We start from the raw sequence: 24,165 nt of genomic DNA, 5'->3' as shown, positions 1-24,165 counted from the left end.
CTATCATCATTGATGTTTTTCTCTCTCTCCCTCCCTCCCTTTCCCTTCCTCTCTGGAAAAAAAATAAATAAATAAAAATTTTCCAAGCCCAATGTCATGAATACATTCTCCTGTTATTTTCTGGAAGCTCTATCATTTTACTTTTCATATTTAGGCCAATAACCCATAAGATACCATTAATCATTATCAAAATGTCTAAAATTAAAAAGACTGATAAAAGTGTTGGGTGAAGATATGGAGAAATTGGAGCTCTCACACACTGTGGGGTAGGGTTTTCAACTGACAATATATTCTAAAAAGTTGAACAAACACTCCTCAACAGGTCCACATATACATAAAACCCTAAAAGAATTGTGTACCTATGTGCATGAAAAAGCACATACAAGAATGTTAACTACAGCAATATTGGTATCAGCCTCCCCAACTGAGCACAAAAGTCAGGAGACTTTGGCTAGAAATAAATGGTTTTATTCAAGGTTCTTAGGGTTTGTAAATCATAAACACAAGTAGGTAATATCCAGCATGTTCTGAAGAAAAACTGAGAGTTCTTATAGTAAAAAGTATGCTCTTAAGAAGAATCAGTCCCACATTCTTTTTTAAAAAAAATATATTTTTATTGATTTTAGAGAGGGAGGGAGAAACATCAATGATGAGAATCATTGATCAGCTGCCTCCTAACTGGGGATCAAGCCCACAACTTGGGCATGTGCCCTAACTGGGAATCGAACTGTGACCTCTTGGTTCATGATCAACCACTGAGCCACACCAGCAGGGCCAGTCCCGCAAGCCCCTGGATTGGTCCAAGATGGTGATCCTCTAGATGACTCGTGTTCTGGACCTGTGACCATTCTTTCCTAAGTTCCTCAGGGGTAATCAGGGTTATCTATAGGACCTATTTATCTGAGGTTCAAAAGTTTAAATAGCAGGCTAGTTAAGGCAAGAGATGGTTCCTCTGCCTCAGCTACTTGATTTTAGTAATTTGGCAGCTTGATTATAGTGACTCCTCTTTATTTCTTACCACTCATTCCTCAACATCACAGGTTGGGAAGGCAATACAAACAAAAGCAAGAAATGTAAGCTGCTGTTTTCATTTATTCACTTACTCATTCAATAGACGTTCACTGAATGTTTACTAGCACTTGTCAGTCTGGCCAGTAGTATGCTCTAGAATTGTTAAAACACCGGCAGTTAAGAACTTTTGTCAGTGCAGGCCCAATACATTCTATTAAGTGAAGACCCTGTGGCCTTCATGATATTACTGCAGGTAGGTGTTATCACTCTCATTTTTCAGACAAGACATGGGAGGTAATTCCCACAACCACAAAACTAGAATACTGCAAAGCTGGGCTTCACACCTGGCACTCCGACTAATCACTACCACACCTCCTCCTATTAGTCGCTACTAGACACCACTGCAGCATCTGGAATTATCAAGCAAGAAATGAAGCACTGCTGCGGGCAACAGGAAGATTCTTTTTTGAGAACATCCAATCCTGATAAATTATCAACTCTTCTTTAGTAATGAAGTAGGGGACCTGGAGGGCACTAAATCCAGCCCATCTTAGGTTTTCACTTAATCCTCAGTGCTTGGGGAGCATCAAAGGCCCTTGGCAAACTCAGCGAGTCTCCTACCTTGGGGCAGACACCCATGAAGCCTTGCCCATAGAACTTCGACAATATTCTGAAATTCAATCATTTACAGATTTGCTGATGGTATCTGGAATGTTTCAGACAGCACTAAATATAGGATGCTATTCTGCTTTACAAGATGATACGAGTTCAAGCCAAAGGTTTCCTCCAGTCAAATTCCAGTGAATGCTTGGCTGGCACTTGCGATATTCTAAAAGCAAAGACCAGAGAACACAATTCTTGCAGTTCTGGACTAGGTCTCACATTCTAAAGAAAAGTCTCCAGGTCACTGTAAGGAAATGTCCACCCCAAGAATTAACCCTGAAGGAAGACAAGGCTCCTTAGAATGACCATTTATTTCTAAGGAAATACTAAACTTGATCAGATTTTGCATCCCGTTTAAGAATATCTTAAGCATTTTAAGGGGCGACAGTCAACATTATGAGAACAAACATATTTATCCTCTGGATGCTGAGGTGTATGGAAATGAAGTTAAAGTAACATATCACTTACCGGCGAGCTGGCAGGGGAACACAAACTAACATTTGTGCCAGGCTTTCTATTGAACTGGAAAAAAATCCGATGCTTAAGAGACAGCGAGTTGATGGAAAGCTTTAACAAATGTCAATTAGTGAGCGGAAGTCTATTTTTAAATTCAGCTCTCTTCACTAAAATTGCTAAAAATGTCCACAGGGTATGGAGATTAATGCCCATGGCTATTTTCCACTTACCATGATGTCATAAAGTAGCTACTGTGTTAAGACAGATATAATACTAAAAAAGGGCAGTTTTAGAAGCAAATATTTTTCTTTTGAAGGCAAAACAAAAAAGGTAGGCGAGGAAAGGTGAGAATTACTATATGTAGGAACAATAGATTTTCCAAGTACATCAATCAGAAAAATAAGCTATTAAATCAAACCTAATTATTCAGAACTTTTTACACCGATGAGACTTAAAAATACCAGATCCCAGGGAAATTAACCTGATAATTCAAATTGCTCAAGATTTCTAAGTAACCTAATTTCATTAGAACTAGCAAAACCAATTCTTCCTTAGCAAGCGCATTGCGTTTTGTTATTTATGAAGTTACTGCTTACTTTTCCATGTTTAATATCCTGTTCTTAAATGCAACCATGATTAGAAACGGAAAATGACAATTTAATATAAATTAATAATTAATTTGTCCTACTCACCTCTTAATGAATGGATGTTATACAAGAGATACAATTTTTCACTAGAATGATTTTAAACATATGGATGGCTCTAAGGGATATCTCCACACACATACCCTCACTCCTCTCTAAGCCCTACAGATTTAAGAAAGAATTATTTAAGAACATTTTGATGGACAAAGATGTCTCCAATGAGCAAATATACTTTGTATTGCTCCTTTAAATTTTTTCTATACGAAGGCACAGTATGAATACATGTCATACTCAGATATAGAAACAGGTATTGTATCTTGGAAACGTTTTTGCTTCTTCACAAATAGGTTCTTTCCTTCCGAATACTTATATGCTTTCTTCCGAAAATGTACATCTGACTCAGCCATAGAAAGGATCTGGTTCCAGGTGAAAATCCAAACTAGAGGATGACACATGCTCCTGGGAAGCTGGTGGGAGACTCAAGTGCAAGAATTCCACATAGAGGTAAAAATGAGGGAAAACAACCATGGTTTAAGACTGCCTTTAAAATGCCTCCCAAGCCGAAACCGGTTTGGCTCAGTGGGTAGAGCGTTGGCCTTCGGACTCAAGGGTCCCAGGTTCGAGTCCAGGTCAAGGGCATGTACCTTGGTTGCGGGCACATCCCCAGCAGGGGGTGTGCAAGAGGCAGCTGATCGATGTTTCTCTCTCATCGATGTTTCTAACTCTCTATCCCTCTCTCTTCCTCTCTGTAAAAAATCAATAAAATATATTTAAAAAAAAAAAAAAAAAAATAAAATGCCTCCCAAACTAGTCTTAGCCGCACCTTGATTCCAAGTAGCTCTGACCTTGAACTGCAGATAGCACACACATTTGAATCCCAGGAAAAGACAGCCTTTTCTGTGGTAAATGCTGGAGGTCTCTTCTTCCTTTTTGAAAAAAACACAAACCCATTTGGAACAAGACTGCCCATGGTGCTGGGTTCTAAGGTGAGGACTGATCCATCACCCTTTCATTTGTGTTCCCCACACAAAATAATGTCAGCTTCAAAAGTTAAGGGTAAGAGGTGTTTGAAGGAAGGGGAAGAGGGAATTTGGTGGATCAAAGCACATCTGCTATAAGCAATGTCTGAAAATTTTTTCCTGTTTGTCAAGAGAAAATAATGAATGCTGTGTCCCAAACCCTTTCAATAGATCATGCCAATTGTTACAAATTTCCTTCATGTAGTCAAAGAAAAAGACAGTAGGAAAGATAGGATTCTTTGAACTCTGCACAATCTATATATATAAAAGCCTAAGTGACTGAATGACTGGTTGCTATGACGAGCACTGACCACCAGGAGGCAGACGCTCAATGGAGGAGCTGTCCCCTGGTGGTCAGTGCACTCCCACAGTGGGAGCGCCACACAGCTGACTGATGGGGGGCGGTGGCGGCAGCAGGCACAGTGGGAGTGGCAGGGTGCTTGGCCCAGGCCGCCTGCTGCTTTGCAACCTACTACATCCCTCGGGGGATGTCGGACTGCTGGTTTCGGCCCGATTCCCATAGGCCAGGCCTGGATGGGCGAGGATCGGGTCAAAACCAGCAGTATGACATCCCCTGAGGGGTCCCGGATTGCGAGAGGGCACAGACCAGGCTGAGGGACCCCTCTGGTGCACAAATCTGTGCACTGAGCCTCTAGCAGTTCATATAAAAAAATTCAACAGTACCATCAAATTTCCCCATCAACTTCCTATGATTGGAAGTTTAACCACAATAACTTCTATGTATACACATTACAGACAGGCTCTGTAAAACTTGGGGAGTCTAAGCTTTGTTTTGCTCCTGTTACTTTGAATACAAAAGAAATAATTATTTTTAAGACATAAATTAGAATCATTTAGAAAATCATACAAGTTAGAGTTAGGACTGGTTCTTTTCTTTTTAAAAATAATCTTAGTACTGTTCCATTTTCCCTTTTTTGATTCTGCAGGTTACAAGCTTTCTGGTTGACTGAGAAGCATTACACTGCGCTCCCATTACCAACATGTTTGTTTTTACCCTCAGTGATGAAGGTTTCTCAGGCAACAGTGGCTTTATTCCCACTGTGTAGAGCTGCAGCTACATTAGCTCCACATCATGTGGGGCAGTGCTGTCCTCCCGACACGGAACACCAACACACAGGTTCTCAGGCACCGGCTGGGCACCCGCCCAGTCCCAGGACTGGATGACACTGACTCAAACTGGATGAAAACTCACAAACACTTCCATACAGGTATAAGATATGGGCTTTTTTTTTTTAAAAAAGATAGTCCATAAGTCTTAAAAAATATCCTCTCCAAATTATAAAAGGTTAGTTAAAACTGTTTAATAGGAACAATCTTGGACAAGCAGAAACAGCTTTGATTGGGAGGATTATGGCAACGTACAACTGGGAAGAACTCCACAGGAATGGTCAGATTGGACAGTCCGTACCTCTTCTAGAGACTCTACATTAAAAAGATGACTGATGACACATTCTGCCCTCTTTCAAGGCACACGCCACTTCTGAAAACTGTCAGCTTTCCACACAGGCAATGAGATATTTTATTTACATTTAAAAATAGCTTTTTTTCTTCAGCCTAGTGGAAATGCCTAGAGACTAGTCACTGAAATCCCTCCCTAACACAGGTGCAGAACAGCTTTATTGATCTCTGGATTTGTCCAGTCATTCCGAATGTCATCCAGGTGGTTGTCAAAATCGACGAGTGTTTCATAGGACCGGCTATCCAGGAGTGACGCTGAGATCCTCTGGGCCTCTGGCCAGTCTTCACAGTAATCACTACGAGGTGAAACAGGAGAAATCAATCTCTCAATGAAAAAAAAAAAAAAAAATCTGGCTTTTCAAGAGAGTAAACAAAAAACCAGCCATACACAGAGTGGTATAAAGAAGACAATAATGAGTACTAGGAAACATGTAACTGTACATATCAACAATATAAAACGTGGTTAAAATGAGACACCCTCCAAATGATATGCTGACAAAGCTGGTGGTGGATGACTGATGCTTTCTGAGTGATTACCAGTAAACCAAACCACACGCCTGGAAAGAGGGTTTGGTTTATGGAGAGGTGCCCTGAGGTTTGGGGTGGGAAGACCCTGAGTAACACTCAGATTCTCTCTACTGCTCTGAAGCCCTATTGGCCTCAGTCCCCCAGGAGCCGAGAAACACACACAATTTCCGTATGAGGGCTGGGCGCTCCTCTGGAGAATAAGCTAACTGAAAAAACACAGGAGGTTGGGACCCGCTTTTCGGTGGATCTGGGTAGCTAGAACAGGCCCCAGCATACTCTGCACATAGGTCATCCTGAGGACACAGCACTCACTAGTGTGGGTCTCTGCACCGCCATTTGTTTTCATGGTGTTCGTACACATGGATCGTAGGTACCACGCAGTCCATCGTAAACTTAGTGTTGTCTACCTGCACACAAGACAAAGGACAGTTGTGAACAGAGCTAACAAAAAGTCAAGGGCCAGCACCTTTCTGGAAGTCCTTAGCCCTCCTCGTGGCCCACAAGCAGAAACCCTGCCTTGCAGTGTGCAAACACTGCAAATGTAATGTGTGGAATCGTACCACAGTGTGGCCTAAGGTAAACTGTGTGCTATTCATGAAAAATACCATTTCATTGTTTTCTCACAAAAGTAGAGCTTTTAAACATTTATTCTTCCCTCCCTGTTAGAATGATCTAAATTGAGATTATTTAAAAAGGCTCTGTTAGCTACCTATCTGACTCCTTCCTTCCTTCTTTCCCTATAGGCTATGCTGGCTATTCTAATTGAATGGTTCTCACACTTGAGGGTGCATCAGAATCAACTGGAAGCATATTAAAACACAGACTGCTGGGCCCCAAGAATCTGCATTTCTAACAAGTTCCCAGCTGGTGCTGATACTGCAGGCATGGGGGTCCCACTTTGAGAAATGAGTCCCCTCTTCTGGAGACTTGTTTGCTGCGACTGCAAAAAAGGTGGCAATGGTCTGAAGTATCTGCAGAAAGAAAGACTGCTTATCCAACAAAGCTCTAGGTTAGCAAGGAAATGCTCAGTAGCCACCCTGTAAATAGAAAACACAACAGGCAATGAAGTGACTTACCATGATGAGAGCTGTATCGCTGAAGCCCTCGGCAATTCTGGAGGCCACCTTCTCCGCAACCTGGTTTGGACTGCAAAGGAAGAACCAGTAAGTTTACCACATTCTGGTTAATGCCACTCAACACTGTCTACCTACAGCATAGTTAACAAGCGATGATAAAAGACCAGCGGTCCAGCTGCAATGACTTGTGCCAAGCACAGGGAATGCTGTAAAGGCAATGGGAGCCCAGAGCAAAGCAGGTTCTGTCCTATCCCACCAGGAAGCCCTTGTGAAGGGGATCCTGAGGAGGCATCTTCTAAACAGAAAGGCTCCCTGGAACCCAGTGGAGAGCGCTACCCAAGACACTTAGATGAACTGCTGCTGAACGCTCCAGGCTAGTGTCAAGCAAGCTCCAGGCTGGAAGCTTCCTGGGCCCACCTTTTCCATCTGCAAGCTCCAAAAGTGACTATGTCCACCTCTTACCTGCTGGCAATTGAGTTGCTTGCCTTTTCTTTTAAAGAAAATCTCTAAAATTCCCAAGCCATTCCAACTGCTTGTCACCTTTGAATTGCTGGTATGGCCCTGTCCCATCCCAACCTTGATAAATGACAACTTTCTACCTTAAGTCAATAAAACGAATTACAGAGTGGCTCCCACATCATCCTTGGTTACCCCCATACACAAAGTTATTTTTCTATCCCATTTTAGGAAGAGGCCTCTTCCCACCCATGGGCCTATCCATTCTGACCTCCTCCTCCAGGCCTTATTTATATTCTCTCTGTTGCCCAGCCAGGGTGGCTCAGTGGTTGAGCATCAACCCATAAGCCAAGAGGTCACCGGTTCAATTCCCGGTCTGTAGTGGACACCATCTCTGGTAGAGGGCGTGTAGGAGGCAGCTGATAGATATTTCTCTCATGGATGTTTCTCTCTCTATCCCTCTCCCTACCCCTCTCTATAAAATCAATAAAAACTTACTTAAAAAATTTACATGTATGTTCTCTGTTAACTGACAGCTCTGCTGTCAAATCTGAATAAGTCTTTTTCTATTTAGGATAAAAAATATTTAACTGGTTCCCTCTAGCTACTGTCTAAACTCTCTCCTCCCTTTCAACCACATTTCTATTTTTAAAATTTTTTGTTAATTCTCACCAGAGGATATTTTTTCCCCATTGATTTTTAGAGAGTGGAAGGGGGGAGGGAAGGATTTTTAGAGAGAGAGAGTGAGAAACATGGATATGACGCCTGAGGATCAAACCTGCAACCCAGGTACATGCCCTTGACCAGGAATGGAACCTGCAACCCTTCAGTGCATAGGCCAACACCCTAACCACTGAGCACACCACCCAGGGCTTGACCACATTTCTTTCTTTTTTTTCCCCCCACAGGAGAACATCAAAGTTTAATACCTGCACATGGGAAATTCACATAGGCATGAAAACTCCCCCCAAACAGGCACCCTTCGTTGTGTATGTCAGACATTTGGACAAAGAATGGCGTATTAGGTTTCAGAAGTGAGGATGGGGGGTTTCTGCGAGTTGAGGAAGAGCTGCACACACGTGTCAGGAAAATACCCGCTGGGCGACTCAGAAGCAGTGGGGCCTGGGGCACCTGGCTAACAGGCACCCGCCTGAAGCCCTGTTCTACTTCCACACTTAATTCGGATTAGGCGAAGGTGAGATCCTAAGATCTTCCTGAAGCAGGTCTTTCTGAATCTCTTGGGCAGGAAAGGGGGGGAAAGTTCAAAAGTTCTGAGTCTTTTGTTTCTTAATAAGCAGCTTAAAATTAATATCCCAAAAGCAGCTTCACCGTGGCAAAAATTTGGTTCCCTTCATTTGCATTCCAGTGTTAAAATTTATCACGTGAGAATGAAACAGTCCCAATTCTTGCTTCATCAGGGTCCCCCAATGGCTATTTAATAAATCCATGTAGGGAGCCCAAATTGCCGCCAGCTGTCTCCTGCAGGACTGTCCCAAAGTCCCTTGTCCATGTTGACCCCAAGGCAGAAGCACCCCATTTCTCTTAAAAATCCATTTTCCTCTCTCTGGGTAGCTTCTCTTTTCCCAGCATCTGGTCATCGAAGAGCCACACTCAAGGGGCCAAAGAGCCGCATCTGGCTCGCGAGTCACGGTTTGCCGACCACTGACCTATGAGCCAGGAGGCCACGGTTTGATTCCCAGTCAGGGCACAAGCCTGGGTTGCAGGCTCGATCCCCCATGTGGGGCTCGGGAGGCATCTGATCAATGATTCCACATTTCTTAAGCTTCTTTAGTAAGTTGATAATCTTGTCCCTCTTGCTCCATTTTCTCATACAACTGTGCAATCTGGTTCTACTCCCTTACCTCTGCGGGCCAGTACCCTTGAAACCTACCAAACAACTGCCACCCTTCCAAAGCCTCCTAGCTGGGCTGGACTTTTTCTACTTTCATTGATTCACTTTTCTTCACTCACTTAACAGGCACTATAGATTTTTTTCCTTGCCTCTGTCCCCTTAATTTTCCATCATCCATTTTGTTCAGGGTATCTAGCCATTTTTTTTTTAATATTTTTATTGATTTCAGAGAGGAAGGGAGAGGGAGAGATAGAAACATCAATGAGAGAGAATTATTGATTGGCTGCCTCCTGCATGCCCCCTACTGGGAATCGAGCCCAAACCCCAGGCATGTGCCCTTGACTGGAATCGAACCCGGGACCCTTCAGTCCGCAGGCCGACACTCTATCCACCGAGCCAAACCGGCCAGGGCTAGCCATGGGTTTTTTAAATTGCTTCCTAACTGGTCTATAATTCTAGGCTCTTCTTATCTGATACATTCTGAAAACTCTCTTTAGGTCAATTTTCCTAAAACGAAACTTCCTTGCTCCCCACCTCTGCTTGTAAGATAAAAGCCTACCTTTTTCAGCCTGGCAAGTCCAGGCCTTTCTCATCACGGACCTAGCTACCTTTCCTACCCAAGGAACAAAGCTCTGTGTGTCTTTAATTTCAGTAAATGACTTATTTATTTACATATTAAGTAAAACTGTCTATGTATCACCTCCCTCACCACACTGGTCCGTTTGGAATGCCCTCTCATACCAATCTTTGCTTGTTGAATTCTTTCCCATCTTTAATGCCTAGAAAATGCCACCCTTGCTGGGAGGTCTTGCCAAGTTGCCCCATATGAGATCTATTTGTCCCTTCTCTAAACACTGTTTACTTCTAAAGGCTTTGACACGTAATCCTTGGTGTGCAGTTGTTTTTGCATCTTATTTTCTCCACACAATAAGAATCTCAGCTTTTTGAAACAGATACTGAGCTATATCCAGGGTGTTCCCCAAAAATGTATACACACTTAACAGCTAATAGTTCAATTGATGTCTTTTTCTTTTATGACTTAACCCATTGGAATTAATAATTATTAAAAGTGTATATATATATATTTTTGGGACATCCTGAATTTTAATGACCATAAAAATACATTGATTATTTTTAATTTATTAAAAAAAAACACATTATATGCCCTGGCCGTTGTTGCTCAGTGTTGGAGGAACACCACACCCGAAGGGTCTTGGGTTCGATTCCTGGTTAAGGACAGGTATCTGGGTTGCAGGTTTGATCCTCAGCCCTGGTCGGGTGTGTGCGGGAGACAACCAATCGATGTGTCTTGCTCACATTGATGTTTTTTTTTTCTCTCTCTGTCTCTGTCTCTTTCTCTCACCCTCTCCCTCTCCTCCTTCCTCCCTTCCACTCTCTACAAATCAATGGAAAAAAATATCCTCTGGTGAGGATTAAAAACAAAAAACAAAACAAAACACACTATACAATTACAATCCTTTCCTTGTGATTAAACTGAAAAAAGCAGAATCGTGTTTTATAATATCTTATTCTATTTTCACTTTCAAAAATGGGAATTTATAGTGATATGCTGATTATAAATCTGCATTATTATGTTAAGAAAAATGAAAAAAAAAAATCCTCAAAAAAAATAAAAATAAAAAAACAATCTGAGAAAGGAGCTTAGAGATTCTTGTCTCTCAGGGCAGCACAGAAAGCTCCGAAAGTAAAGGCAGTGCTTCACTGTCCACAAGTGCCAAGTTCCCACAGCTCAGATGGGAAACGGCAGGAGCAGGAACAGGGCTGCTTATCCGTCCACCAAACGTGGAAAAGAGATGCCCTGACTGCTCTGCATCGTCACCAGTCCTGACTCACACCTCACGTGCCAAGGGAAAAGAAGTTGGCGTTTGTTAAGTGCATGATCCTCTAGGGACTTGTAAGCATGTGCCATGAAGAAACTTACAAAACTATTATCCTAACATTTGTGATTATTGTGGTAGTTGGTGGTTTTTATTGGGAACGGGAGTCAAGAAATAGTCATTAAAAATAAGAACTACCATTTTAGATGCCCACGAACTCAAAATTAAAATTTATTCATTTGAAAGAAGTTTAACCAGATCATATCAACTCCTGTTCCTGTGAAGAATGAGCTGCCACATCAAACTGCAGGAACCCTGGAGACTGGGACCACTTTGCTAAGCCCCTTTCCAACTACACAGAGCTAGGCATTTACTCCTAACTGAAATCTTACATTTTTACATTTTGTATCGAAAAGCTTTTTACTGAGTATCTATCTACCTTAGGCCAGGGCACAGTGCCCGGTACTGAAATTTACACATGAAATGCTGATTTTGAAACAAAACACCAGTAATTATCTTATATAATAAAAGCCTAATATGCAAATTGACTAAATGGCAGAACGACTGGTACTATGACAGGCACTGACCATCAGGGGGCAGATGCTCAATGCAGGAGCTGCCCCAGCCTGCAGGCCCCAGGCCAGCCAAGGCGGGTGCTAGCGGGCCCCCCCTGGATCACCCTGCAAATTGCCCCGCAGATCAGCCCTGATTGCCAGCCCTACCGTGCATGAACAGGCCTCTAGTGACATGATATAATGAGACAATGAAAAAAACCTCAAGTTTAGGAAATGACTAAACAGTTACAAACACCTTACATTTCCTTTTTTAAATAATAAAACATTGAATGATCCTTTTTTGATAAAAACAATCATAGGGCTAATAATAGTGCCAGCTCCGACTTTGAACCAAGCACAAAACTAAAATGCTGCTTTGTTTCTTCACTATCCTTACAAGCACTCACTGAGGTACAAGCTTTTAGCTCCATTTACAGATAGGACCACCAAGGTCAAGGAGGTGAATCAGTAAGTCACTTAGAATTTGAACCCAAGTCCCCTGGCTCCAAAGCTTATTCTGAGAGACAGTTAATCAGCTGACATTTCTAAAAGAAGAGCACATTTTTAGCTAGGTCTGGCTGAAGAGAGAAGGAAAGATTTTCAGGTAGATGCAAACAGTGCTGAAGAAGGAAGTTGGTATATCTCAGCTCCTAAGCTTCCAAGCATGTGGCCTTTGTGCAGGGACTGTCTCTGGCTGGAGTTTCTTCACCTGAGCATCCTTGTGAGGATTACATAGGACAATGCCAGTAAAGCCCCAGGCTGGGTACAGAGTTAGGGACTCCAGGTTAACTCCTAACACAATACCAGCATGTGGGAGGGATGGATGAAATCCTGAAGCAGAGAAGACTCACCAGAAAGAACTAAAGAGTTACTGGGGACACTTCTGCACTCCCTCCCCCGCTAATGTTTAATTTTCTCTGTGCATCTGAGAAATGGCTGGTTGGTAGGTACTTAAACATCAACATCAATGGGGGAATGCAAAACCTCCTGAGCAGAGCAGGTGAAGGAACCAGGTACAAAACAGCATGAAAATGGTGCCTGAGTAAGATATTACTGGGTTGGGCTAAAAAATAAGGTCTGAGGTCTGAATAGAGGTAGGAAGATGGAGAGGCCATGAGCCAAAGGAGGCATGTGGATGAGAGACCCAGTGCAGGCACACTAGGGATGATCACATAAGGCATGGATTTGGGGGCAGGCATGGGGAATAAAGGAAGGGGAGGCATCTACAGTCACCTGACAAGCCAAGTGCCCTTACCTCTTGACTAGTCTCCTCTCCTTTCTTCAAGAATAGCTGTGGGTTGCCCTAGCCGGTTTGGCTCTGTGGATAGAGTGCCTGCCTGTGGACTGAAGGGTACCAGGTTCAATTCCAGGTTGTGGGCTCGATCCCCAGTGGGGGACGTACAGGAGACAGCCAATTAATGGTTCTCTCTCATCATTGGTGTTTCTCTCTCTCCCTCCCTCTCTGAAATAAATAAAATATATTATATATGAAAAATAAAATAGCTCTGGGAAAGAACTGCTTGGTTCAGGAAAACCCTCCTTTCAAGGACAGCTCTCTACTGCTTATACGATAAAGTTCAAAATATCTTAAAGCTCTGAGTATGGCCTCACCCTACCTTTCCAGACTCCCTTGCTACCATTTCCTCTGTGTGTGCACACCCCATGTCTCTGCCCCCTTTTCCAGCTGATGTCTTCATCATGTTGTCCCCTCTTGGAATGCTGTCCCCTCCTGGTCCCTAACTTGACAAGATGCTGTCCACTCTTGAGTGCCCAGTTCAAATGACTCCCTTTCCTGTGGGCTTCTCTGGTCATACCAACAGATGCAATTTCTCCCTGCTCCGGCTATTACAGCCCTCTGCACCACCCTCATGGCAACCGGCCTATTGTTTTGTGTTAGTCCTGTGTTGGCAATATCTTTCATATTCAACCCAGCAACCTGCAGGCAAGGGCAAAGAGTCTTTAGCTTTGCTCATCACAGAGCTTGGCTGCTCAGGGAAGGCACTCCGTGCCAAGTCAAAGACCAAGCCCGACATGTCCCCATGAATAGGCTTTAGATCAGGGATGGGAATGCACTGAGTCATCAATACATGGAAGGTGGATAGAATAAAATGGAGAAGAGGTTCTAGAAGGAGGGACGTTAGTAAGAGATGCAACTGAGGAGAAATGAGTGGTGCTCTTGGGCTCAGAGAGTGCCTATGTGCTGTCATCCCAGGGGAGGCTTCAATAGTTGTTTTGAGCCTAGAGTTTCCCTTGTTACTCTGACTCCCTCAGAATCCCTACTGGACTCGGTCCTCCAAGGATAAGAGGGTTTAAGTCTCTGAAGTGCATTTGTATCTCATCAGTGATAGCAATATTGGTCACCAGCTTGTTATATTATTTCCAAAAATGCTATTGAGTCCAACCTCTCGTCTATCCTGGTCAAGTGGACATAATTCCAGGAGTTTAGGTCTAAGGTCCTTCACTGCATCTCCTAACTGCCTGGACATTGGAATCAGTCACTGTGAGGACAGTGTGTCAGTGCCTCCCATTATATACTGTGCTCCTGGCTTCCCATGTGGCCAGGCTCCTGGCTGGAGGAACTCAGGGGGGCGGTGTGTGTGTGTGTCAGGGCATAACTCCTTTGGGCTTCTTCTGGTGAGGACACCTCAGGCTGGCTGCTGGCCATGTCCTTCAAACAAAGGGCATTGCTCTTCTTGAGGATGACTTCTTTTACCTTCCTTCCTTTTTTTTTTTTTTTTAAAAAAAGTGATTTATTAATTTTAGAGAGAGTAGGAGAGGAGGATATATTAGAAACATTGATGTGAGGAAAACAATGATCGGCTGCCTCCTGCAACCCCCTATGGAGGATCAAGCCCATGACCCGGGCATGTGCCCTGACTGGGAATTGAATCGGTGACCTCTTTGTTGTTTTGTTAATCTTCAGTAAGAATATTTTTTCCCATTGATTTTTAGAGAGCGGTGGAAGGGATCGAGTAAGTCTCTGCTCATCACAGATGTGTGTGTGTGTGTGTGGGGGGGAGAGGGGTGCGGAGGGGGAGAGACAGAGAGAAAGAGAGAGAGAGAGAGAGAGAGAGAGAGAGAGAGATTGGTGTAAGACACATTGATTTGCCTCCCAACCAGGGCTGGGGGTGGAACCTGCAACCCAGGTATGTGTCCTTGATTAGGAATGAACCTGAGACATTTTGGTGTGCAGGCTGATGCTCTAACCACTTGGCAACACTGGCCGAACAGACTTCTTTTTCTTAAGTTTTTTTCTATTACCATCCTACATAATAAAAAGGTAATATGCAAATTGCATCACTCCGCTACGCCCATGATTGGGCCGGCTGGAAGCGCAGGGGGCGGGACTCAGGGTGGCCGATTGGCTGGCGGTAGGAGCGGGGACTCACGAGTCCCCGCCCCCGCTCCTCCCGCGGCCTAAACGGCCGGCCGACGCTGCAGAAGGACCCATGGGGCCAGCGGAAGACGCTGGTGGCAGAACTCTCGGGGTGGCCGATTGCGTGGCTGCCGGCACCAGTTTTCCGCCAGCACCAGTTTTCCTCTGGCCACCCGCTGATCGGAGCGCCTCCCCGATCGGAATTCCTCTCAGGGTAGCCGATCGCGCTGGCGGGAGGCGCTCTGATCGGCGGGTGGCCAGAGGAAAACTGCTGCTGGCGGAAAACTGGTACCGGCAGCCAGGTGAAAGTCTATTGCACGAAACTTGGTGCAACAGGCTTCTAGTCTTTATATATAAAAGCCTAAGAGACAGAACGACCAAATGACCAGTTGACTGGTCACTATGATGCGCACTGACCACCAGGGGACAGACACTCAATGCACAGGATCGGGTTCCCACCTGTCTGGATCAGGCCTGTGGGGATCGGGCCTGCACGGATCGGGCTCCCTCCTGTCTGGATCAGGCCTGTGGGGATCGGGCTGAAACTGGCTCTCCAACATCCCCTGAGGGGTCCCGGATTGCAAGAGGAAGCAGGCCAGGCCGAGGGACCCCACTGGTGCACAAATCTGTGCACTGGGCCTCTAATTGACATATAATATTGTATTAGATTCAGGTGTACAACATTGTGATTGGGCATTTATATAACTTATGAAGTGATTAACCCATAAGTCAAGTACTCAGCTGACACTACACATCTATATATTTAAAAGCCTAAGCGACCGAACAACCAGTCCCTATGACGCGTACTGACCACCAGGGGGCAGACGCTCAACCCAGGAGCTGCCCCCTGGTGGTCAGTGTGCTCCCATAGCCAAGCTCCTGCAGCTGGCTAACCTCCCACGGTCCCTCCCCCTGGCTGGCTGGCCCTGATCACCAGGCCGAGGGACCCCACTTGTGCACCATTTTTGTGCTGTGCCTCTAGTACTTATTCTAATAGTGTGGACTTACATTCTCTATGCTGTACTTTACATCCCTGTGACTGTTTTTATAACTGGAAATTTGTACATCTTAATTCCTTCCTGAAATGGACTTATTTACTCAACTTTCCTCCCTGTCCTATCAGGCCCAGGAGTGGTATTGGCTTTTGTCATCAGCTTTCAGTTACTACACTATTCTCTTATGAGGTCTCTTACATACCTCCCATACCTTTGGAAATAATCTGCTTATTAAGCCCTCAAATTATCCTAATTTTAGTGTGTCATCTGTTTCTCTGTTGGGATTGATCCCAAGGCAAAAAATAAAGCAGAGTTCTCTGTTTTGCTCCTAGGAGCCAATACGAAGAAAGCAGCACACACCATATTTTCATCACCTTAGAGCACCAAATCGAAAAGTTTTTATTTATCCCAAAAGAGAGTGGTATTCTTTCCTAATGCTCTATCCTCCATCACTCCTAGTTTGGGAATGGAAAGCAAGGCAGAGCTGAGTGGGGACAGTGATTGGAGGTCCATGACCATTGCTTTCATTGCATGAATTTTCTTCAAGCAAAATAAAGAAGATACAAAACAGAAACCCAAAGTTAATATAAATGTTTAGACTTTCTGTTGTTTAGAATTATCCACCCCACAGTTCCCCTCAAATACTATAAATAAGCACAGAGGGCAGGGAAGGGTTTTGTTTTCACAGATTTCGCATCTCAAGCCTATAGAGGAAGATCAAAAAGCATATCAGAGATGTCTTTGTCTGTCACATGATCATTCTTTCAGATCACAAAGAATTTTTGCATGAACATACCTGGCATCCTTTACTCGTTCATTAGCTTGATAATAACCAGCAATCACATAGCTATTATCTTTGCACCATGAATCAATCTGAAAGAGGAACAAAAATTGGGAAGAAAAGATAAATAATTTTCCCTTAAGTATCAAGTCTTAATAAACACAGGTGACCTCTCCCTTCCAAATGCTGAGACAAGACACCATATAAACCTGTATCCTTCTCCCTAGAAGGGCTACAATAAATGAAATGGGTGTTCACAGAAAAAAAGGTCATTCCAACCTGCTTTCCACAGGCCAGAGAGAGCACAGAAGAGCATGGGCCCCTCACTCTCATTGAAGTGGTATGTCTTCCCATTAATGGCCAGAAGGGGTGGGGCTAGACATGAGGAAAGACCTTCCCACCAAGTCCCTTCAGAAGGCCCCAATGTTGAGACATATTAAACAGGTGAGGTGCTGTGGGGAGGTGGGGTAGAGGAGACCATCTTTTTTTTTTTTTTTTTTTTAATTTCTTTATTGATTAAGGTGTCACATATTTGTCCTCATCCCGAGGAGACCATCTTTACCCACCTTCTCTTACAATATAAGGAACTGAGGCATTCTGGGGCATGAAAAATACTTAAGGTCATTTAAATCAATCATTCACAGATAAGCAATCTAACGCTCAGAATTTCTAAGTTTGCGTAACCCAGTAGGGCATCTAAGTCTCTTTTGAAACCAAGCCTTTTTGTACTCTACTTCAGTATTCCTAGCAACATACCATGAAAAACCCTTCATACTGGAATGTGGGGTAAACAGGTACACACGCACAGGTGGGCAGATGCAGGCAGGAATTCCCCCATGTGGGTGCACATACACACTCAATTCCATGTGGCAGGCTTTTAAATGGGAACATGGTGGCTGACTTTGAAAGTTATTTTGTCCGTTTTTAATGCCACTCTTCTCTCATCAGATTTAGCTTCCTGCAGGTCTAATGCTATTATTAAAAACAAAAGGTCATCCTGTTTTGCCATAAGGGAATTTTAATAATACACTGCAATAAATTCTATTCTCAGTCTGCAGAAGAACAAAAATTGATCCTTGTTTTTTTCACAGTGAATTAACTGGTTAAAATGTTTTTCTTTTTCATTTTTTTGTTTAATATAGTCCTATGGCTCTTTTTCTTGAATTCTGGTTTGGACCTCAGTCTCCTTTATGACTAAAAGCAGACATTACAACACAGTTACAGTTCAAGGTTCCCTGGCTAACAGGAGGATTAGAATAATTCTGGCCTCCTAAGAGCTCATGAATTACCATATTGGGTCAAAACCAAGGCTTATTGAACCAATTAGATATTTTGGCCATCCACCCAAAAGATTAGGGCTGTGTCTCCAAAATATTTATAATGGCTCTTTCACTGTAACTTTGCTGCAAATGACTCCAAAATTATCTATACAGTATTTTGTTCTTTCACCCCTTAAATAAATGGCTTCTAGAAACTTTCCATTGCTGTTTATAGCAGCAATGCCTTTCATTAACACACACACACACACACACACACACACACACACACACACACACCTCTATGTAGCACCAAAGGGTATAGTCTAGCTTTAAAATGTGGCACCTGACCCCCTTCCCTGCACTCAGACCCATCAGATTAGTCACCCCTTTAATGTAGCCTTCCCAGCCTTTGTTTCTAATCAAAGACCACCCTCTTGAGTGTGTCCTCACTCAAAGTGACCTTTATCTCTGCCCACTTTGGTGTCCCTCTCCCTGCCCTCTGGTATGGGTTTGTCCTTATATCCCGAGTAAGAACTAGCAATGTGTCCCAAGTTTGGCTACTGTCTTAGTTTCCTATTGCCCTTGTAACAAGTTATACAAGCTTAGAGGATTAACACGGCACAGACTTATTATTTTATAGGTCAGAAGTCTACAATGGCTCTTCAGGAGAATGCTGCCCTTTTCTAGCATCTCAAGGTCATCCACATTCCTTAGCTAGTGGCTGCATCACTGTGACCTCTGCTTCTGTCATCACATCTTTGAGTGAATTTTTGCTTCCCTCTTTTAAGAACCCTTACACTAGATCCATCAGATAATCCAGGATAATCTCCCCATCTCAAAACCTGTAATCTTCATCTGCCAAGTAACATATTCATGGGTTCTAGGGATTAGGATGTGGACACTTTGGGGGGGATATTTTTGGGCTGATCACAGCTACTTGTAAAAAATACATATTTTAAAAGTGATTTTAGAGATAGGAAGAGAGAAGAAAAGAGAGATAGATACATTGATGGGAGAGAACCATCGATTGGCTGTGTCCTACATGGCCCCTGACCAAGAATCGAACCAGTGACATCTTGGTGCATGGGATGATGCTCAACCCACTGAGTCGCACCAGCTACTTTTAATATAAGGATAAGATAATTATTTCCTACTGGTGATGTCCTGACCATCCCCAGCAGCAGTTTTTAGTGAGCAGTCTAAGCTGCTATTAGATCCCTTTCTTGGGTTGAAGGCAAGGGTACAGGACTCCTCAGCAAACACACTGCACACCTTGACTTACACTTTAGCTAACAAGGGCAAATTCCTGTATAAAGAACCTCAAGGGCCTAGCCAAATTCCAGCATAAAAATAATGTCATGACCTTGAACTTCTAGTAGAACTCTCTAAATAGGCTACCCTAAAAGTGAACCTGGTCACAAAGCTCTGCTTGGTTTCAGAAACTTTTAAATGATTTAAACGAGAATAACCAAGTTAACTGTATGCAGCTGTCCAGATATAGACGCAACTGGCCACCAATTGAGGAATGGAGAACACGAAAGTGAAAGATGCAGGCCTAAGGCCTTCCGTCAGCCACCAGAGCCCACAGAGGCAGGGTAAACAAGTTTTTTTCCCCCTTTTTTAAAATCCTCACCTGTGGACATGCTTAGGGAGAGGAAAGGAGGGGGGGGGGGGGGCGGGGACGAGAGAGAGAAATATTAACTGATTGCCTTCCATAAGTGCCCCGATTAGAGACTGAACCTGCAACCCAGATATGTGCCCTGACCAGGAATCAAACCCGGTAACCTTTTGGTGCCCAGGATGATGCTCAACCACTTGAGCCACTCTATCCTGGTAACAGGTTTTAATAAGAAGGGAAGAGTTTTCTTTGATAGTCTTGATAATGGTACCAGATATTAGGTGAGCGTGAAGTAAAAGTCAGTGTGTGGAAGATGAACAGTGTGGACAGGGGTTGGGGTGGGGATGGGGCAGGCAGGGCCTCCAGAATCTTGCAGTAAGCCCAACATAATGGCTCATTAATAAAAATCCTAGTGGATTTAAGTGGTAACTTGCTCAGGAGAGGCAATCTGCTTCCTCCCAAGTGGGGCAGGGTAAGGTAAAAGAGCTGAGAAGTGGTTTGACCTCTGATCTCAGTGAACTTGTTGTTTCCTTTTTCCTTGCCTTGCTGCTATAATTCCCTACTTCTGTCATGCATTTTGTGAATAATCAAAATGAAAATCAAAGTTCATATAACACCCTGAAACTTGATGTCAACTTAGTAAAACTGACTCTGAATATAAGAGTCCCAATTCTGTAATTATTCATGCAGCTTCTTTTATTTTTCAGAGGGAAAGAAGGACACTTTAGCCTTGGCATAAGCCCGATACCCTCTCTAGTCAATGCAATTTTTGGTTCATTCCAGTTCAGACACTAGAACTACTAAAGGCACTGGGTTCAACCATTCATTCCCAATTAGACACAGCACAAAGTAGCTTTGCTCAGCAAACTTGCTAATATTTGCATATGTGAGGCACATTACAATTTTCAAAGCACTGTCACCCACCTCTCATGACTATAAAACAGACATAATGTAGGTAAGACAGGGCACTGATAAAGGGCCACTCTGAGGAGGGCTTGCCACTTACAAGTTGAGGTTGGTTGTGGCAACAAGCAGGCCTTGGAGGCTAAACTTAGAGGGATTGTTTGTTTCCTTGAGAAGAAAAACTCTTTCTTAAGTGGGATGCTGAGTTTTCTATGGAATAGAAAGTAGCTGGCTCCATAAAAGAAGAGGTCTGGAGGTAAATGGGATGGGACAGAGGGAGAAGTCAGGGGGAAGAACTGAAAGGAAGACCCAGAGTAAACATCCCCCTCTCCCAAGCTAGCACATGAATGTTCTGGAAATAAACAAGGGGCAGAAGGAAATAGGGGGATTAGGAAAGGGCCAGAGGACAGCAGCTCCTGCAAATGAGTCCAGAGAAAGCACACATGGAAGCAACAGAAAGAATTCAGGCCAATTGGCAAATAAGAAAGTCATCTGAGCAGAATGTAATCAAAGGCTGCCCCACTGTACTAGGAAATCAAAGAGGGAAAAGGACAAAAAGGGCTTAGAGAAATAGAAGGCCTATGCTAATTTTCCTACTAACATTTTATGGGTTTTTGCTCTTAGATATAATTCTGTCACTACCTACGTCAAAGGGTGATAAAGATAAATAAGATAACAGGCATAAAAAGCACCCAGAAATGCAAGGATTTTTTTTTTTTTAATGGAAAATTATAATAAAGAGCCTTTCAAAAGAATCTGATGTTGTCCTATGATGGGCAAATGGGGAACCGGGGGTGGGTGGTGGGTGGTGGGGCCGGCTGTGGGCAGCTGGGGAATATGGCCCTGATTGCAGGCCAGGCCTAGGGACCATACCTGCGCACGAATTTCGTGTGCCAGGCCTCTAGTAGGAACATAACACTTTAACTCTGTAATATTTTTTAATACTAATTCCCAGTGAAGTTCAAGTCTGTCTTTATATATGTATTTCTGACAGGACTGCATATGAATTTAAAGCAATACTCCTTTTCCTCCTACCCCTCTGGCTACTCAATCACCCTGTGACTCCTGTTCTTCCATCCACCCTGAAAAAGCTATAGTTCCTCAGGCTTCTGTTCAGAGCTCTCCTCATTCTACACATGTTCCTGCCCGCAACCTGGTCATGTGCCCTTGACTGGAATAGAACCTGGGACCCTCAGTCCACAGGCAGATGCTCTATCCACTGAGCCAAACCAGCTAGGGCCCCAACATTCTCTTTGCTTTAGGCTAGAACCATCACTCTAAAAGGCTGACCATGCAACTCACCTCCAGTGGATTCCGTCCTCCTGACGGTGCCCAAACTCTTTTGTGTGATCTGCAAGGTCCTCTACAATGTTATCTGTCCACTGTTCACCTCTTTACCCTTGGCCCCTTTTGCACATGCTGGTTCCTCTACCTTGAATGTTCTCCCTCTACTTCCTGCGTTACTATGGCTGGCCCACTGGGCCACTACTTGCATGTCTCTTTCTTTGGGCAGCCTGCCTTTCCTAACTCTGTGAGCCTTGGTTAGCTGACTTTTCTCTTGGACCCCTCACCACTTTCTTCTTAACCCCAAATATGACACATATTTTTCAGCATTGTACTTGTCTGCTTGGCACAAGTTCAATTGCTAAGCAGGTACTGTGTTTGATATACAGCTGAATCCCTCCATCACAGGCCTGGTACTGTTGGAGAAATAAGTAATCCTGCATTAATGCAACTGGTAAATCTAATTCTCTGCAAGTGAATACACTACACATCCAAGCAGCCTGCAATTCCCTTGATAACAGAATAATTAAGACAGCTGGTTGAAAAGACTTGTATTAAAATATACACACGTATACCCTAGTGATGTTTTGGTATTAACAGTACATTTCTTCAGAAGCTACAATGGTTGCTTTTATAAATATCATCTACTTCTTATCTATCTCCTGCTTAGAGATGATATGAAGAAATTCACACAATGACTCAATTTAATAGGCACTCAAAGGGATGCCCAGTGAGCATGAGCCAGGACCATTTGCTCAAAGGTACTTCCTGCTTACCAATTTACATGGGTGTCATAATCAGGTAAATTGTGAAATGGATTTATTTTACTTGGTGGGATGTATAGAGATAGGATTTCTATCTATGCCTTCTCAAATTTAACTACTTTTTGCAAGAATTAAATATGTTTTTAGTCATAGTTTATTATACTTAAAAGAAAAATACACAGTATTTCAGCTCAGGAACTGAGGCAGGTCTGAGGCTAGTTTATTTCTCTCAAAGGTTTTAACAACTCACAGGAATTTATAGGTGGTGTTTTTTCCCTTATTGATCACGATACCACAAAAACTATTGCCTATAATTCAATTACCACCCAGTTTATCCGAAGCCCAAGGTCTTCTCCACTGTGCTTCAATAAAGCAGTCATTGTAAGAAGACACATAAAAGTGTGGTGGATAGAATGTACCACTGCTCCTGCTTTTTAATTTTACAAAGTCTTGAGCTCTTAAAACCAGGGCAGCATGCTAGATAAGTCCCAAACGGGAAGTGATAAATTCACCTTAACATTGCTCACACACACTCAAGGGGGGAGGGGCAGTGCCTGTGATGCCATCGCCACCTCTCTAACGTGTCTCTACTGTGGGGTTCCGGAGTACCAACATCAAAAGAACCACAGCGTTTGTACCCTACGTCAGACAGGGAGCCGGCTCGGTGAAGGTGCGCTCGAACCAAACTCCAGCGTGTAGGCGTCAGGGCATCAAACCTCCCCGCGACTCCAAATCCCAAATGTCAACGCCTTCGAACCATTACCCAGTTAACGACAGCTTGCTTCTATAAAGGCTACTGTTTTGAGGAAATTAATGTGTTATTCGTTGCCTAAAGCGCCTTTAAAAACACCCACGACGGTTGGGGTGGCTCCTTGGGCCACTGCTACTACAAGCCGCCATGTGCGGGGCAGTTCCTAAGTGCCGGGCAAAGATCTCCGCGCTCTCGCGGGTCATCGCCTTCACCGTCACGGCGACCTCAGAGGGAGGGTTCCAGATCCCGCCGGACGCCTGTCAGCCTCCTGCAGGGACTGCGTGGCAATCTCCGAGGGGCGGCCAGGAGCCGTTCCCACGCTTACCAGGGTGAGCGCCACCTCCAGCATTGGGGCGAGGGCCAGGGTGCCATGGAACAAGGGAATACAGTCCACGAAGAGTGTGTGGTGGGCGCCCGGGCCGCCCAGGGGCAGGTGCTCCTTGCGCGGCTTCTGCTTCTCAGCCACCAGCAGTCCATTGACGGCGCAGTGCGGGTACTTGGCTCCATGAAGCACCATCTTGCAGTAGGCCTGGGTGGTCAGCTTCACCCCGGGCATGCTGAGCCCGGGATGGCCCCGGAGGCCCTGGGCGCCGGCTGAGGCCTGGATCCGCTGCCCGGCCGCGCGACGCCTCAGCGGAGAAGTGGGACGAGGCGGCAACTGCTTGCCGCGGCCCGGCCACTGGCGGAGGCCCCCCACAGGCTCACCCCCACTTTGGGCTGGGATTCCTTGGACATCGACTCCGGCGCGAGGAAGTCGACTCGCGTGCCTCAGTCTCTACTCCCGCAACTCGCCCGGCGCCGCCGGAAAGCGGTCCCTCGGCGCCCGCCGGAAAGCAGCCCAGCCCGGCGTTTTACGAC

At 44.3% G+C, this 24,165-nt stretch overlaps 1 protein-coding gene across 2 annotated transcripts; it reads right to left on the bottom strand.

Moving 5' to 3' along the window:
- Positions 1–5,100: 5,100 nt before the first annotated feature.
- On the bottom strand, positions 5,101–24,160 carry EMC8 (ER membrane protein complex subunit 8). 2 transcript variants are annotated; one of them, XM_008139729.3, is made up of 5 exons: positions 23,633–24,154; positions 16,744–16,820; positions 6,877–6,946; positions 6,113–6,207; positions 5,101–5,568 (listed from the first exon to the last, which is right to left on the bottom strand). In XM_008139729.3, the coding sequence occupies exons 1-5, from the start codon at positions 23,861–23,863 to the stop codon at positions 5,409–5,411; spliced, it is 633 nt and encodes a 210-aa protein (XP_008137951.1). In that variant the 5' UTR covers positions 23,864–24,154; the 3' UTR covers positions 5,101–5,408. The 2 variants fall into 2 exon arrangements, with proteins under 2 accessions (XP_008137951.1, XP_027998720.1); XM_028142919.2 differs by lacking the exon at positions 6,113–6,207 and having other exon boundaries at positions 5,483–5,568; positions 23,633–24,160.
- Positions 24,161–24,165: the final 5 nt, after the last annotated feature.

The sequence above is a fragment of the Eptesicus fuscus genome, chromosome 21 (genome assembly GCF_027574615.1).
Source record: "Eptesicus fuscus isolate TK198812 chromosome 21, DD_ASM_mEF_20220401, whole genome shotgun sequence".
NCBI lineage: Eukaryota > Metazoa > Chordata > Mammalia > Chiroptera > Vespertilionidae > Eptesicus > Eptesicus fuscus.
The sequence above is the reverse complement of the archived record's forward strand: the minus strand, read 5'-3'. Positions and strand labels throughout refer to the sequence as shown.